Source organism: Podarcis gaigeae, assembly GCF_964106915.1.
Source record: "Podarcis gaigeae genome assembly, chromosome: 8".
NCBI classification, from domain to species: Eukaryota; Metazoa; Chordata; class Lepidosauria; order Squamata; family Lacertidae; genus Podarcis; species Podarcis gaigeae.
The window spans coordinates 84,731,202-84,748,713 of record NC_139684.1 but is presented as its reverse complement, the minus strand read 5'-3'; the positions used below and the strand labels follow the sequence as shown (position 1 = coordinate 84,748,713).

Sequence of the window (17,512 nt, the reverse complement as noted above, 5' to 3'; positions counted from 1 at the left end):
ACACAAACATGCACATCCACATGCACACTGATGACAATGTATCTGAAGAAGTGTGCATGCACACGAAAGCTCATCCCAAGAACTGACTTAGTTGGTCTTTAAGGTGCTACTGGAAGGAATTTTTTTTTGTTTTGAATAAAAAAGGAATAAGTAAAACTAAAGGGACCCCTGACCATGAGGTCCAGTCGTGACTGACTCTGGGGTTGTGGCGCTCATCTCACTTTATTGGCCGAGGGAGGCGGCGTACAGCTTCCGGGTCATGTGGGCAGCATGACTAAGCCGCTTCTGGCGAACCAGAGCAGCACACGGAAACGTCGTTTACCTTCCTGCCGGAGCAGTACCTATTAATCTACTTGTACTTTGAGGTGCTTTCAAACTGCTAGGTTGGCAGGAGCCGGGACCGAGCAACAGGAGCTCATCCTGTCGCGGGGATTCGAACCGCCGACCTTCTGATTGGCAAGTCCTAGGCTCTGTGGTTTAACCCACAGCGCCACCCGCGTCCCAAAAAAAGGAATGCTTCTGTATAAAAAAGGAAAGAGATGGGGGAACGTATGCTACATGCTCTAGGGCAGGCACCCCCAAACCCGGCCCTCCAGCTGTGTTGGAACTACAATTCCCATCATATACAATTGGGAATAAAATTCCAGTATATTCCAGTATTCCAGGAATACAATTCCAGTATATCTGAAGGAGTGTCTCCACCCCCATCATTCTACCTGGACACTGAGGTCCAGCGGCGAGGGCCTTCTGGCAGTTTCCTCGCTGCGAGAAGCCACGTTACAGGGAACCAGGCAGAGGGCCTTCTTGGTGGTGGCGCCCGCCCTGTGGAACGCCCTCCCACCAGATGTCAAAGAGATAAAACAACTACCTGACATTTAGAAGACATCTGAAGACAGCCCTGTTTAGGGAAGCTTTTAATGTCTGAGGCATTACTGTATTTTAATAATGTGTTGGAAGCTGCCCAGAGTGGCTGGGGCGGGGTATAAATAAATAAATAAATAAATAAATAATAATAATAATAATAATAATAATAATAATTATTATTATTATTATTATTATTATTATTATTATTATTATTATCCGTGACCACTGGCCCTGTTAGCTAGGGATGATGGGAGTTGTAGTCCCAAAACAGCTGGAGGGCCAAGTTTGGGGATGCGTGCTCTAGAGATAACCACCCTGCCTGTGAGATTTGCTCTAGCTGCCAATCTGCTACTGGGTCAAGTTCAAGGTATTGGTGGTAACATTTAAATCCCTATACTTAGTAATGTATGATCTGGTTGAAATTATTAAGTAACAATAAAGCCAGTTTAACCAGTTTAGGATTTCACCGCAGACAGTCCCTTTTTGCAACTCATTATAGGGGAGGAGGGTCAGGAAGTATTTCACGGCACCCCTAGCAATTATCTGCTTTATTTATTTTATTTAGCAAAATTTATATGCTGCTTTGTAATTTAAAAAAAAATCCCTTAAGTAGTTTACATAAATGGTCTAAAATATCCATTAAGAAAATAGTGACGGAACAGACTTTAATAGCGCCAACATTTTTTAAAAAAAGAAAGCAGAAATATATGCACACACACACACAAACACATTCTGCTTTGCGTCTTTTGAAAACCTGGCTTCTCTAGGGTCCCTGGATGTTGTGCTACAACTCCTATCATCTGTAGCACATCTGTAGTGAGAAGGGCCACTTCTGGTTAAAAAAACCAGAAGCATTTTCACTTGGTCAGGACATTAATAGGCAAGATGTTAAATTGTTTTTATATGCAACAACTGCGGCAAGAGTATTGTTAGCTCAGAAATGGAAACAAGAAGAAACTCTGACGAAAGAAGAATGGCAGACGAAATTAATGGACTATGCAGAATTGGACAAAATGACAGGAAGGATTCAAAACCTGCGGGACCAGAGATTTACAGAAGATTGGAAGAAATATATGAACTGTTTGAAGAGCAACTGTAATCAACAAATTACGCTAGTAGGACTACAAGAAGTTTTGTAAGGAGAAATATACGAAGTGTTACAAAGTAGGAAAAGACAGAGATAAGTTTGAATAAGATGTAAAAGTATGTTTAATTACTGTTGAAAATGATATGTTAAGAAAACTAATGAAAAATTATATATATATGTCAGGGAACTGACATCGGAGCCAGAGGTGGAGGCAAGGCTCTCAAGCGATGCTGGAGAGGGGCCCAGCAGGGAGAGAGGGAGCTCATCGGCTGGGGAAGGAAATCAGCATAACACCAGTAGAGAAGGGGGGCAGATGGGGGATTTGGAGAGGGGTCTCCAAGACTCTTCGCCCGAAACCAGTGGGGAGAGCACGGGCACTCCTCTGCCCACTCCCTCCCTGCGCAGAAGACTTCCGCGCAGGGAGAGTAGGAGGAGACTGGGCGTCAAACAACTTCTTTGCTGGAAGAGATTCAAAAAACGCCCACTGACGGATTCTGCTAGCGACTGAACAGCCACGGAGTGAAGGGCTGTCCAGCCAGGACAGGTTTAACCAGGCTACCTAGCCAGGAGTGGCGGTAACTTACGCACGAGCAACCCCTTATAACCATTACAATATATAAAAAAAGAGAAGGGCCAGCAGATGATGGGAGTAGTAGTCCGACAACATCTGGGGACCCAAGGTGTAGAGAGGCTGCTCGAAGGTACCAGCAAAAACCTGTCTCACTATCTCTGCATTCTCTTTATTTCTCGCAGGGGGTTGAAGGACATGGAACTGGACACATCGTCCATTGAGAAGCGGTTTGCCTATGGGTTCCTGCAGCAGCTGCTAAAGTGGATGGACATCTCTCAGGAGTTTGTTGCCCACCTGGGTAAAGGAGCTGTGAATATGTCCCCCCTTCCCAGAAGCTTCCTTCGGAACCTGTGAGGAGCTACACACGGACCCCTGTAGCGCTCCAGACCTCCAGGAACCCTGTGGGTGGGGAAGAAGGGACCTTTAGAATGAGCCGTTTCAACTCACTTAGGATGGGAATGGAGACTATTATAGCAAAGCCAGTTGAGCCAGAACTCCAGGGTTCTGTTCTCAGTTCTGGGAAGGGGACAGCGGTTAAAGCATGTTAGTGTATAGGAGTAAGGGCATCTGGATTCGCTTTGTCAAATGCGGTTGGGAAATGTGAGTCTGCATTGCGTTCTGTTTTGAAGCTTTGGGCTCATCCTCACTGTGCTTTCTAGGCAAAGGTCTATGTCGAAGTGCTTCCCCTGCTTTCCCCAGGGAGAAAAACACACTCTTTAATGCTGAATTGCAACAAATGGCAAATCAGGTCTTGTACGGATTGCCATTTGCTCTGACTCAGCGGTAAAGAGCATAAAGCGTTTGGACCCGCGCTTAGAAACTTGGCACAGAATGAAGTCTGGATGAGCCCTTTACTGATCACTGGGCTAAGACAAAACCGTTTTGAATGCTTCCAACCTGTCCCTTTTTTTGGCTGGGATTCAGCACCGTACCACCGAATTTGGGCTGTACAATTAAGCCGACCTGTTGCCCTTGCGCAGCAAACTCACTCTCCCACCCCCAGAATAGGATTTTCTTTTGCACACTGGGGTAACATTGCCTTGACACAATGTCACCTAACCTTGCTGCAAAGGAATCATGATTAATACTCAATAAATAAATAACTCAAACCACCCTGCGAACTTCGTGCTAACCAGGCAGGGCGAATGTTCAGTAAGTCAGCTTTCTGGAAGCCGGCTCCTTTTCTCAATTGTTAGGGACACGGGTGTGTATATGTTGCATGTGAGTGTGCCTTATCCCTCCCGCTTCTCACACCTTGGTGGAACTCACTGGGATTCTTCCTGCTTCAGACGCCGTGGTAAGCAGTGGCCGGGTGGAGAAATCCCCTCATGAACAAGAGATCAAGTTCTTTGCCAAGGTAAGTTGACCTTTCTCTCTTCCTCTTTCCCTTGGGGACTGGGGAGGTTTTCCCTCCCTAAACAGAGCATCAGCTGTACTTAGCGATGTTGGTGAATTCCATCGGAACTGAAAACAGGAGCAGAATTTTTTGTGATTTGCACATTTGCCATGTGGGGATGTTTAGGGAAGCAGGAGAGGATATATTATTTTATGATATCCTTCCTAACTTGTGCCAGCAAGTTCCATAGCTTAGCAGAGTTGTTAAACAATCCCCCTTTTAAATTACGCAGTGGAAGCGTTCTGGGCCCATAACCCTTTGTGGGGATAAAATAAAAAAAATCCTTCCAGTCGCACCTTAGTTTGTTATTAGTATGAGCTTTCGTGTGCATGCACACTTCTTCAGTGCATGCACACGAAAGCTCATACTAATAACAAACTTAGTTGGTCTCTAAGGTGCTGCTGGAAGGAATTTTTTAATTTTGTTTCGACTACAGCAGACCAACATGGCTACCTACCTGTAACTAGAACCTTTGTGGGGAAGTTTAGGGAGGCAGGAGAGGGTGTATTATTTTATGATATCCTTCCTAACTTGCATCAGCAAGTTTTATAACTTAGCAGAGTTGTTAAACAACCCCCCCTCTTAAATTACACAGCGGTTAGCTAGTTGCAGTCTCATCTGAGCCTCACTATTTAGGATTCCTGGTACGATCCCTTTTTATATCCCTCCTAAAAGAATAGACACGACCAGCTGATTAAAGTTAGCATAAAACTAGTTTACTTACAATCATCCAGTTCACAATAAGATCCCTGAGGGCAGACTTAATTTGCAGAACAACATATAACTATGTGAATTATCCCCTAAGGGAAATAGTCTCAAGTGACTGCGACTCAGCAGTCACTAGTCCTAACTCTTAGGAACACAAAATGGAGAACAAGAAGAGCAGAACGTGGAGGCCGTGTGCTCCTCTGTCCAAGAACAGACCACACCCTCATTCAGTCACATGCAAAGGAAGTCTGTCCCAGCTCAGGAGGAACTAGCAAGTTTTCTCCTGAGTGATACAAAGCGTTCCCCACCATGTGCATTGTAGGAATGTTGCATTTGACTGCAATGCGTTTTTACATGCCACACGCCAGAGGTCAGGAACGGAAAGCACAAAAGCGAATACAAATTGTGTCCACTATTGTTTCAATTTAAACCTGCAAACATCACATAAATAATCACATTTATTCACTACGTCGTTTTTGACGTTTCCCTCTTCATATCGTGGCGGTGAGTGGCATAAAAACCAACAACGGAATGACCTTTGTACAGCAAGTACAGTGGTACCTCGGGTTACATACGCTTCAGGTTACATACGCTTCAGGTTACAGACTCCGCTAACCCAGAAATAGTACCTCGGGTTAAGAACTTTGCTTCAGGATGAGAACAGAAATCGTGCAGCAGCAGCAGCAGCAGCAGGAGGCCCCATTAGCTAAAGAGGTGCTTCAGGTTAAGAACAGTTTCAGGTTAAGAACGGACCTCCGGAACAAATTAAGTTCTTAACCCGAGGTACCACTGTACATGGGGATGAATCCGACGTAATGCTAAGGAGCTGGTTTCATTAGCAGAAGGGTTTCTGCTTGCCCAGTGGGACGATTCCCCTCTCTCCCTCTGCCCCGTGCTGTTCTGGGGGTAATTCCAACCACCACTACCCAAAAAAGTGGGAAGGAGAGAGGTGACTGCCTCTTTGTCCTAGCAGACGTTCTTGAGTTTACACCTGGCCCAAAATATATCACAAACCTGCACATCATCTTATTTAATAATTATTCTCCCCTTTCAGATCCTGTTGCCCCTCATCAACCAGTACTTCACCAATCACTGCCTCTACTTCTTGTCCACACCGGCCAAAGTCCTAGGCAGCGGGGGCCATGCCTCCAACAAGGAGAAGGAGATGATAACCAGGTGAGTACCTAGGAAACACCAGAAAAGACTGGATGCTTGTCTGTCTGTGTGAGTGTGCACAAAGGGTTACACCAGGCTTCCTCAACCTTGGCCCTCCAGAGTTTTTTGGCCTACAACTTCCATGATCCCTAGCTAGCAGGAGCAGTGATCAGGGATGATGGGAATTATAGTCTCAAAACATCTGGAGGGCTGAGGTTGAGGAAGCCTAAGCTACACTTTCAAGTTGGTTGTCTTAGGTCTGACCCTGAAGAAGCGCAAGGTGCAAACGACAAGTGGGGACAAACTTGTGTTTGCAAATATGCTTGTTATACAGATATGCAGTGGTTCGCTGTGAGAAGACGTTCAAACCAAGGTTTGCTAGCCATTAATGTGTGGAAAATGGCTCTTGTTAGAGCTGAGATGAGACGTTTTGCAAATGCAAAGTTTGCCCGAATTGGACTCCTTTTTAAATTTCAAATTTTGCAGAGTTCAGCTTTGAAATATAACACTTTGGAGGGGTTTTTCTTATTTTGAGGAGAGAGGAAGCCTTGTGTATTAACTATAAGGCAATAATAATTTACAAATAGAATTTCTAAATTTGAACACTGTATTTACCCGTTAACCCTCTCAACAGCCTGGATCCAACGGCATCCATGACTGGGAGTTTTGTTGAGGGAAAGGGAGAGGAACCATCAAGCAGAGAGGATATGAATTCACATTTTTTGCAAATCAAATGTCTCTGCTTGAAAACTCCTAAGCCCTTCTCTCCCAAAATTAATTTCAGGCCACATGTCTTTCTGCACATTTTTTCTTGAGACTTGGAAACACCTGTTTTGGGGGGGAAAGGTTGCTTGTGAAGCAACTCAGAGACCTCGTCTGCACTTGTCCCATGCCTAGGAAGCGGTTTCCCATTTGCTCCGTCACTTTCCCAGGGAAAACCAACTCTTTGCAATCTGCAACCAAATGGTTTTGTGAACAGATCTTTAGCTCTGAATTCTGCCTCTTGCATTCTTCTGCTAGCCGGGCATATAGGTTTTATGTGCATGAATGATCAAATTTGCAGATGACACCAAACTGGGAGGGGTGGCTAACACCCCAGAGGACAGGATCACACTTCAAAACAACCTTGACAGATTAGAGAACTGGGCCAAAACAAACAAGATGAATTTTAACAGGGAGAAATGTAAAGTATTGCACTTGGGCAAAAAAAATGAGAGGCACAAATACAAGATGGGTGACACCTGGCTTGAGAGCAGTACATGTGAAAAGGATCTAGGAGTCTTGGTTGACCACAAACTTGACATGAGCCAACAGTGTGACGCGGCAGCTAAAAAAGCCAATGCAATTCTGGGCTGCATCAATAGGAGTATAGCATCTAGATCAAGGGAAGTAATAGTCCCACTGTATTCTGCTCTGGTCAGACCTCACCTGGAGTACTGTGTCCATTTCTGGGCACCACAGTTCAAGAAGGACACTGACAAACTGGAACGTGTCCAGAGGAGGGCAACCAAAATGGTCAAAGGCCTGGAAACGATGCCTTATGAGGAACGGCTAAGGGAGCTGGGCATGTTTAGCCTGGAGAAGAGGAGGTTAAGGGGTGATATGATAGCCATGTTCAAATATATAAAAGGATGTCACATAGAGGAGGGAGAAAGGTTGTTTTCTGCTGCTCCAGAGAAGTGGACACGGAGCAATGGATCCAAACTACAAGAAAGAAGATTCCACCTAAACATTAGGAAGAACTTCCTGACAGTAAGAGCTGTTTGACAGTGGAATTTGCTGCCAAGGAGTGTGGTGGAGTCTCCTTCTTTGGAGGTCTTTAAGCAGAGGCTTGACAACCATATGTCAGGAGTGCTCTGATGGTGTTTCCTGCTTGGCAGGGGGTTGGACTCGATGGCCCTTGTGGTCTCTTCCAACTCTATGATTCTATGAATGTAGGAAGGTAGAGGCATGTACACCGTCCTCTCTAAGCTGCCTCACCGAGGCTCCGAGTCCGCCCTCCCCTCTTCCCCATCGATGTGCACTCTTCTTTCCAACAATCTCTTTCATTCTGTCCTTCTACCTCTCTCTTTTCCGCCTTTCAGCCTTTTCTGCAAACTGGCAGCCCTAGTCAGGCACCGGGTCTCTCTCTTCGGTAAGCTGCATCCTTTCTCTGCTCCTGTCTTGGGGTGGGCAGGTGGTCTCAGCCTCCTCTCCTCTTCATTTCTCCTCCCTCTTGTCGGCTCAGTGGGGGTTTTTTTGCACCCACGAGTCTGCTCTCCCTCCTGCACCCTGACTTCCCTCACCCTGTGCTACCTCAGCCATGAACAAAGCTGCCGCCCTTCTGTGTCTCCCACCACCTGTATTTCTCTAGCCTGTGCATCTAGTCCATTTCCCTGAACCCAGGCCCTAAATCTGGGTCTTCTGTCTCCATCCAGGGACGGACGCTGCTGCTGTGGTTAACTGCCTGCACATCCTTGCCCGCTCTTTGGATGCCAGGTGAGTAGTCAGTCAGTCCGTTTTATTGCACATAGCCAAAGGCTGCCGCAATGTACACAGAATCATTCAACAATTAAAAGAAAATATACTGGATTGATACAAAAAACGTAAAACATTTATATTACCAAGACGTTACCTTCTCTAAACAGAGCTATAAAAGTACGTTAATATACAAGTTAAGACATTAAACAATAAGATTTATAAGCTAAAATTATGACATGGCCACTAATATATTAAAAAATAATGTCAATTAGTTAATTAATACAATGTGCAATTATATTCATAGTTTGGTGATAAAGATAGAATTGATGTAGATAGGGTCAAATAAATTCATCTCCTTTACAGTTGGTGGCTACCTTGCTATATGCCGTATTTTTCACTCTATAAGATGCACCAGACCACAAGACGCACCTAGTTTTTGGAGGAGGAAAACAAGAAAAAATAATATTCTGAATCTCAGAAGCCAGAACAGCAAGAGGGATCGCTGTGCAGCAATCCCTCTTTGCTGTTCTGGCTTCTGGGATAGCTGCGTAGCCTGTATTCGCTCCATAAGACGAACACGCATTTCCCCTTACTTTTTGGGAGGGAAAAAGTGAGTCTTATAGAGCAAAAAACACGGTAATTTGCTCTAATGTTCCTAGCGGCAGTTGCAAAGAGTGCTACACGCCAGGTCACATACTTATCTGTGTCTGCGAGGAGATATAAAATCATGTCAGAGGGGTTCTGGCCAGGGGACCTTGTCATTATAGGTGCTAAAAATATTTCTCTTTCTTTATTATATAAACCAGGTGAGTAATAATCCCAAATAATCCCTCACATGTGCACACCTGCAGAGAAGACCTATAAAGATGCATGGCTCACAGAAGATTGCCTCTCCTCTCTGTTTTGTGTGAATGAATGAATTTAAATACTGTGTATCTGCATTCACCAAAATGTTTTCTGCAGAGTTTGCACATAGATGCTTCTTGTTATTTTTGTTTCCAATTACGTTCAGTTGTTTACGGTCTAGATTTTGTTATATTCTTTCCTCTCCTGTTAAATGTTTGATTGGTTATGTTTCTTATGTAGCATAGGAACATAACTGTCAGGGAACTGCCATCGGAAGGGCAGGTGGTGGAAGGGCTCACGGAGGCTAGGAGAGACTTAGCAGCAGAGGAGGGAACCAGCAGGGGGAGAGAAGGAGTTCCGAGGGAAAGTGAGTCGGAGGGATGGCTCAGGGACACTTCCAGCGAAAACAGTGGGGAAGTTTCAGGGCCTCCTATAGGGACACCCACCCCTCGCCGGAAACTGTCGCGCCGAGAATCCCGAAGACGCGTTTCCGTTAAGGAGCTTTTATGTTGGAAGAGATTCCGCAAACGCCCACTGTCGGATTCTGCCAGCGATTGAGGGAGTCATGCTTAAGGGGCTCCGCTATTGACAGAGCTTTGATAATCAGGCCAAACTCTGAGGGACTAAGCTTTACGCACAAGCAACTCATCATCCCATCACAATAACCAAAAAGATTTTTTATGTAAAAAAAGAAGATTTTTTAAAACTGCAGCTGCTTTAGATGTTTTTAGCTATACCTGTTTTTAGAATGTTTTTAGTGTTGTTGTTTTTTAGAATGCTTTTAAATATTGCTTGTGATGGATGTGTTTGCTGCCCTGGACTCCCTTGGCAGGGAAGGCAGGATAAACCGTAATGATAATAAATGTAAAAAGTAATAAGTGCAGCAAACAGTGTTGATGGGTAAACTGAACGGGCAAATGCGAGGACAGAGACCAATGGCTTTATTGACGTTTGGCCTTGCTTTGATACATATGTCACACAAAGAGAGCATCATGCAGGCCACCCAGTGAACATGGGCATATCTGGGAGGACGTACTGGGTGGAGGGGCAAATGATTCTTTTAACGTACGATCTAACTACACATTTTTGTGTGCCGGTAACTTCAAGTGCTTTTTCCTGCGATTGTCTGGGAGCTGGGAAGTGTTTACTACACTGCCTGGTTACAGTTGGGGACACATTTGTGTGGGCTTTTTTGTTTTGTTATTTATTTATCATATTATTATTGAAGAATAAATGGGAGGCGCTGTGGGTTAAACCACAGAGCCTAGGACTTGCCGATCAGAAGGTTGGCAGTTTGAATCCCCATGACGGGGTGAGCTCCCGTTGCTCGGTCCCTGCTCCTGCCAACCTAGCAGTTCGAAAGCACGTCAAAGTGCAAGTAGATAAATAGGTACCACTCCAGCGGGAAGGTAAACGGCGTTTCCATGTGCTGCTCTGGTTTGCCAGAAGTGGCTGTGTCCTGCTGGCCACATGACCCAGAAGCTATACGCCGGCTCCCTCGGCCAATAAAGTGCTGCAACCCCAGAGTCGGCCATGACTGGACCTAAGGGTCAGGGGTCCCTATACCTTTTACCTTATGGAATAATAAACCCAATTAAATGTTGCCACTCTAATGAGGTGGTATGTAGGGCCTCCTCGCTCGTAACCCTGTGCAAATCTGATCCTGGCACCTCCTCCCTGCAGGACAGTGATGAAATCGGGGCCTGAGATTGTGAAAGCCGGCCTGCGCTCTTTCTTTGAAGGGGCCTCGGACGACATTGAGAAGATGGTGGAGAACCTCAAGCTGGGCAAAGTGTCGCAGTCTCGCACCCAGGTCAAGGGCGTGGGTCAGAACATCACCTACACCACCGTGGTCCTGCTGCCGGTGCTGACCTCCATCTTCGAGCACATCGCCCAGCACCAGTTTGGGGATGACGTCATCTGTGAGCAAACGTTTGAGGCAGCAGGGGGGATGAGTGGGTGGAGCTGGGCTTTGAGTCACGGATAGGCCTGAATAGGTTGGCTGCTGTTAGCAATGCAACCAGGCCTTGAATGAGCTGATCGCACCAGGGCAAGGATGGTGAATTAGGGGTGAGGAAGAAATTTGGTCCACTCTGCATTTTAATGGAAACCTAGCTGTTTTGCGCTCCTCAAAACAATACAGTGGTACCTCGGGTTACATACGCTTCAGGTTACATACGCTTCAGGTTACAGACTCCGCTAACCCAGAAATAGTGCTTCAGGTTAAGAACTTTGCTTCAGGATGAAAACAGAAATCGTGCTCCGGCGGCGCAGAAGCAGCCGGAGGCCCCATTAGCTAAAGTGGTGCTTTAGGTTAAGAACGGACCTCCAGAATGAATTAAGTACTTAACCCGAGGTACCACTGAACATGAAACCGAAATGTGGCTATCCTTTGAAATTTGCACTGCTTCGAATTTTGTGAAGCGGCTTCCCAACCAATTATCGTGTGCCCAAATACATATATGAGGGGAAAGCACGCACAAAGATCCATGTATCAGTGAAAATAACATACAAACGAAGAAGAAGCATTTTATTAGTGGGGAAGTTTAAAAACAAAGAATACACGAAGCCGAACGACATAGAAATCTGCATATATTAGGAGAAACCAACATTAATAAAGACTTGGAGAAATAATAATAGATGCAAACTGTTGGGGAAATGTGCTTCATTGAAAAGTGAGAAATTGAAAAGGACAGGTTTGACCATCGCTAGTGTAAATGGAGCCTAGTTGTGTGTGTTTTTAAATAAACACTTTATTGAATTGCAGTAACAGAAACCAAACAAGCAAAAAGAAAAAAGAAAAATAACGAATTACACAAAAGAAAAAAATAAAATAAAAATCACACACCAAAAATACATAAAAGCATAGACTTCCCTCCACCCAGTTTTTTTAGGGTGTAGCAGAGGTGGTAGTGAGGGGCCTGGTGGTCTTGGCCGAACCCCAGTATATATCCCAGACGATGTTGTTGAGGAAACAGGAGGTTCGTATCTCTGACAACAGAGAACTGTAAGAAGGAGAAGCCGTATGTATCTGGTCCTGAAACCAACACCCATTTTTCTCTTTGTCCCCACAGTGGATGACGTGCAGGTGTCCTGCTACCGAACCCTATGCAGCATCTATTCCTTGGGCACTACCAAAAACCCTTATGTGGAGAGGTGAGTGCATTGTCACGAGAATCTTGGAGCAAGGGGTCTGTGCGCAATTGGGGGAGGGGGAGGCGCTACTTATGCCCAGAGGAGGTAGAGCCCACACTGAAGTTCACACAATCAGGGTGGGGAACATAATTTGGAACCCAAATCACCCATTGTGGGATGAGCAGGGCTTTGCAATGGAAACAAAGAGCACCGTTCGCTTTCTTTCTTTTCTTTCTTTTTTAAAATCCTTTTTATTGATTTTCCAATAAAAAACATCCAATTAATATATCCAATCATAAATAAAAACTAAAATAAAAAAGATCAAATTATAGTCCAAATTATAATTATTAATTTTTCAGAGCTCCCCAGGGTCTGGATCTCTGAAGCTTACCGTATTTTTCACTCTATAGGATGCACCTTGTTTTAGAGGGGGAGAACAAGGGAAAAAAATTCTCCCCCTCTCTGCTCCACGCCCCTTCAGCGAAGCGGCAGGAGAAACGGAGCCCCTTCCATTTCTCCTCCCGCTTGGCTGAAGGGGTGCTGCGCAGCTCTCCCTCTCTGCTGAAGCCAGGAGAGTCTTGCTCTCCCGGCTTCAGCAAAAGGAACCCAAGGCCTCCGGAGCGCAGCGGGACCTCCTGGTGTGTTTTGGAGGCTTCAGGCCGCTATCCCTGAAGCCTGGAGAGTGAGAGGGGTCGGTGCGCACCAATCCCTCTCGCTCTCCAGGCTTCAGCGAATGCAACGCGAAGCCTCCGGAGCGCAGAGGGAGCGCTCCCTCTGTGCTTCGGAGGCTTCGTGTTGCTATCGCTGAAGCCAAGGAGCCTGCATTCGCTCCATAGGATGCACACACATTTCCCCTTAGTTTTTGGAGGGGGGAAAGTGCGTCCTATAGAGCGAAAAATACGGTATCTCCACATCTCAGTCCTGCTTCTACTCGTTGTTTCCATATTTTCCACATCTCGATTTTGATGCTTTATAATTCTCCGTCCCTAAGTCCATGATTCTCAATCATGTCAAACATCATATACTTTCACACAGCTTTATTAGTACATATTTTTCCAACTGCCTTTTTATCAGCACAACTTCCTCTGACGACTCCATTCCAATCTGGGATGCTGTCCAAGTCTGTTTTCTGAAGTTTAATGGCGCAGCAACTCCCAATCATTAATTGCCCAAACCTTCCTGTTGAGCTTTTTTGAACTAGTACCTTCCAAGTTAAATTGTTGGGCAGAGCACCTTTCGCTTTCAGTGCCTCTCACTTCTCCTTGTCTGTCTCCTCCAACTCTGCAGGCAGCGTCCGCAACTTGGTGAATGCTTGGCCCGGCTGGCAGCAGCAATGCCCATAGCCTTCCTGGAGCCTCATCTCAACGAATACAACCCCTTCTCCGTTTACACAACCAAATCACCCAGGGAGCGAGCAAGTGAGTGCCTCTTTCCACCTGCCTTTCAATAAGAATAATAATAGTAATAGTAATAAGAATTTATTATTTATATCCTGCCCATCTGGCTGGGTTTCCCCAGCCACTCTGTTGTTGTTTTTTAAATAACTTTTATTCAAAATTAAAACAAAACATATTATCCAGAAACATATCATCCTTATTTGTTGTTTTTTAAATAATTTTTGTTCAAAATTAAAACAAAACATATTATCCAGAAACATATCATCCTTATTCCCCCCCCCCATTTTTCCTCCCTCCCCCCACAGAACCCACCCACCCCCCGACTTCCCTCAGTTCCAGTCTTTGATTTCACTAAAAATGCTGTTTTCTGCATGTTACACAGTTGTATAAATCCTCAAACTATTTAGCTGATTATTATCAATAAAAAGTTTGTGAATATTTATTCAAAACCAGCCAAGGAGTCGAGTTCGCTTTGTTGTATCTTCAAATACGTTGTAAAGGGTTCCGCTTTTTCTTTAAAGTCACAGTTATCCTTGTCCCGTAGCTTGTGTGTCGGTTTTGCCAGTTCTGCATAGTCCATCAATTTTTCTTGCCATGATTCTTGGGTTGGGGTTTCTTCAGTCTTCCATCCTTGTGCTACCAGAACTCTCGCGGCCGTTGTCGCATACATGAAGATGTTTCTCAGCTTTTTGGGCAGATCTTTCCCTACAATCCCTAATAAAAAAGCTTCAGGTTTTTTAACAAATGTTAAATGGAACATTTTCTTCAATTCGTTGTATATCATTTCGGTTTCCCCAGCCACTCTGGGCGGCTTCCAACAGAATATTAAAATACAATAGTCTGTTAAACATTAAAAGCTTTCCTTGAATGTGTGGGTCGTTTTGCACCTCCTCTGTTCCCAATCCAGGGGTTTCATGCCCTCCCCTTTGCACCCCCAGTCCTAGGTCTTCCAAACCGTGTGGAGGAGATGTGCCCAGACATCCCTGTACTGGACAAGCTGATGAAGGACATCAGCGGGCTGGCGGAGTCAGGGGCCCGCTACACCGAGATGCCCCATGTGATCGAGGTCACCCTGCCGATGCTCTGCAACTACTTGCCCCGCTGGTGGGAGCGGGGCCCTGAAACCAACCCCCAGGGCCCCTGGTGCACGGATGTGACCTCCGACCAACTCAACACCCTGCTGGGCAACATCCTGAAGATCATCGTCAACAACCTGGGCATCGACGAAGCTTCCTGGATGAAGCGGTTGGCAGGTATGGAGGGTCAGAGAACAAGGAGGATGTGAATAATAATAATAATAATTTTATTATTTATACCCTGCCCATCTGGCTGGGCTTCCCCAGCCACTCTGGGTGGCTTCCAAAAAATATATTAAAATACTGTAATACATCAAACATTAAAAGCTTCCCTAAACAGGGCTGCCTTCAGATGTCTTCTAAAAGTCTGGTAGTTGTTGTTCTCTTTGACATCTGGGGGGAGGGCATTCCACAGGGAAGGCGCCACCACCGAGAAGGCCCTCTGCCTGGTTCCCTGTAACTTGGCTTCTCGCAGGGAGGGAACCACCAGAAGGCCCTCGGAGCTGGACCTCAGCGTCCAGGTACAACGATGGGGGTGGAGACGCTCCTTCAGGTATACTGGACCGAGGCCATTTATGTGGGATTTGAGGCACTTTTTCTCATCTGAAGCCCCATCTTCTTAATTCTTCCACACGTAGTCTTCGCTCAGCCCATCGTCAGCAAAGCCAAGCCGGAACTGCTCCGCTCCCATTTCATTCCAACCATGGAGAAGCTGAAGAAGCGCTCCGGGAAAGTGGTGGCCGAGGAGGACCAGCTGCGGCTGGAGGCGAAAACTGAGTCGGAGGATGCCGAGCTGCTGATCAGGGACGAGTTCTCTGTGCTCTGCCGCGATCTCTACGCCCTATACCCCCTGCTCATCCGCTACGTTGACAACAGCAGGTACTTCGGATTTTGCACAGGGTGTTAACGCTTTCCTGCAACACAGGTTTACAACAGAGGTGGGGAACCTTAGGCCTAGGGGCCATATGCGGCCTCCAGGTCTCTCTCTCCGGCCCTCTCTGGCCCTCTCCCCAGGCCACACTCCCTCTTCCCGGGCTTCACCCCTCACCACTCTGCTCCACACATCCCTGGGTCCTTGAACTTTACTGCTGCGTTGTTTGAACATCAGTCTAGTCCTCACATAAATTCCACTAGGTTAAATAATAATAATAATAATACCTTTATTGTCAATGTACAACCTGTGTACAATTAAATTAACCGAGCCTCCCTTCCCCCCACACAAACACTCAATCTCATTTCACTCTGTGTGCTTGTCATACAACACACCAACCCTGAAAGTCAGTTGCACTATATTATTTTCCATTCAGCAGCCTAACAGCCCACGGATAGAAACTGTTTTTTTAGCCTGTTGGTACGACTGATTATACTTCTATATCTCCTGCCCGAGGGTAGAAGATTAAAGAGGTGCTGGCCAGGGTGTGAATCGTCCCTGAGAATTTTTCTCGCTCTCCTAAGGCAACGGTCCCTTGCGATGTCATCTAGTGGGCTCAGGGGGCAGCCCATGATATCATGGGCTGTATTCACCACCCTCTGTAAAGACTTTCTGTCCGTGGCTGTCAAGCCAACGTACCACACTGTGATACAATATGAGAGGATGCTTTCTATTGTGGACCAGTAGAAGGAGGTCATCAATTGTCACACCAACGTTCAGGTACCAGGTTGGGTAGATGAGAACCACGGGTTCAGAGGCAGGAACATAGTCAAAGATGGGGTCCAGGGCATGCGGCCTCTGCTGCTGCTCCGTATCACAGTTACTCAGACTAAACAGCACAGCTTGGAGCAAGCGAGTTGGCGAGGCTCCTGTTGCTTCCTCCAATCACAGAGTTCCAGCTCTGGCCACCGCAGGGGGTGGCACTGCAGCACGGCAGAGATTGAGCTAATAATGTCTCGGTCTGTCTGAGAAGTGCTCCAGCGGTACAAGGAGCAAGGTGCCTGGTGTTTCTGCCTGAGTCCCTCTTTCAGATACCACACTCGCAAGCTGCAGGCAGACTTGCGTGGCGAGTTCCCGACCCCCACCCCCAAGTCGGAAATAATGACACATGACACAATTATTAAGGTTAATGGGCTAAAAAAGGCCACAACTTGATTGGTTACAGGTGATGAGCGGTATTGGCTTAGGCATTGGTCCTAAGTGACTATATCCGACTCCAGCCCGTCTGCTTGAAGTCCGGGAAGGGTTAACCACCAGTAGGGGGAGTCCTGCTGATGCACATCAACTAGGAATCCCCCCTCCCAGAGTCACCAATAGGGGGTGTGCCTTAAGCCCTAACCTCCCTAGGCTTTGGACAGGGCCACATACCCCAGAATCCTTTAACAGACTACCCTTCAATACGTGGGGCAGGTGATGGCACTACCTCCCCTCTTCCATCTACAGAACTATACCAATGCCTAACCGCCAAATACCCAGAAAGTTGTGACGATTTGCTACGTTTCCCTTCCAAATGTTTATATCTAGATAACTGCACCATCCAGCAACAACTTGCATTGTCCAATTACAGAGATGGGACAAAAGGGGGGAGATAATCTAATACCATGCCTTAAATCAGTTGTGTTGTGTGTTGTTTATAATGTACCCTGCACACGCCCCATTAGCTATGGAAGTGGGAAGGTGGTATCTACTGACCGTTCTTTTTTAATCTGCAGGGCCAACTGGTTGACGGAACCGAACTCGGATGCCGAGGAGCTGTTCCGCATGGTCGGGGAGGTCTTCATTTACTGGTCCAAGTCACACGTGAGTCACCTTTTTGGCAGAGGGGGTGGTGGTTGCGTGGGTGCTGATGGAGACGCGCGAGAGCATCTCCCACGAAATGTGGCTCA

At 46.2% G+C, this 17,512-nt stretch overlaps 1 protein-coding gene across 12 annotated transcripts in view; it reads left to right on the top strand.

Annotated features, from left to right (window-relative positions):
• The window catches only part of RYR1 (ryanodine receptor 1), a 224,394-nt gene that overhangs the window by 136,859 nt on the left and 70,023 nt on the right, over nucleotides 1-17,512 (top strand). For all 12 annotated transcript variants that reach the window (XM_083753557.1, XM_083753554.1, XM_083753553.1 and 9 more), the window contains exons 58-68: nucleotides 2,705-2,820; nucleotides 3,812-3,879; nucleotides 5,681-5,802; nucleotides 7,866-7,915; nucleotides 8,199-8,259; nucleotides 10,771-11,009; nucleotides 12,162-12,243; nucleotides 13,510-13,640; nucleotides 14,558-14,872; nucleotides 15,334-15,574; nucleotides 17,339-17,426. In XM_083753557.1, coding sequence (XP_083609683.1) covers nucleotides 2,705-2,820; nucleotides 3,812-3,879; nucleotides 5,681-5,802; nucleotides 7,866-7,915; nucleotides 8,199-8,259; nucleotides 10,771-11,009; nucleotides 12,162-12,243; nucleotides 13,510-13,640; nucleotides 14,558-14,872; nucleotides 15,334-15,574; nucleotides 17,339-17,426 — 1,513 coding nt within the window. The remainder of the gene's footprint in view (nucleotides 1-2,704; nucleotides 2,821-3,811; nucleotides 3,880-5,680; nucleotides 5,803-7,865; nucleotides 7,916-8,198; nucleotides 8,260-10,770; nucleotides 11,010-12,161; nucleotides 12,244-13,509; nucleotides 13,641-14,557; nucleotides 14,873-15,333; nucleotides 15,575-17,338; nucleotides 17,427-17,512) is intronic.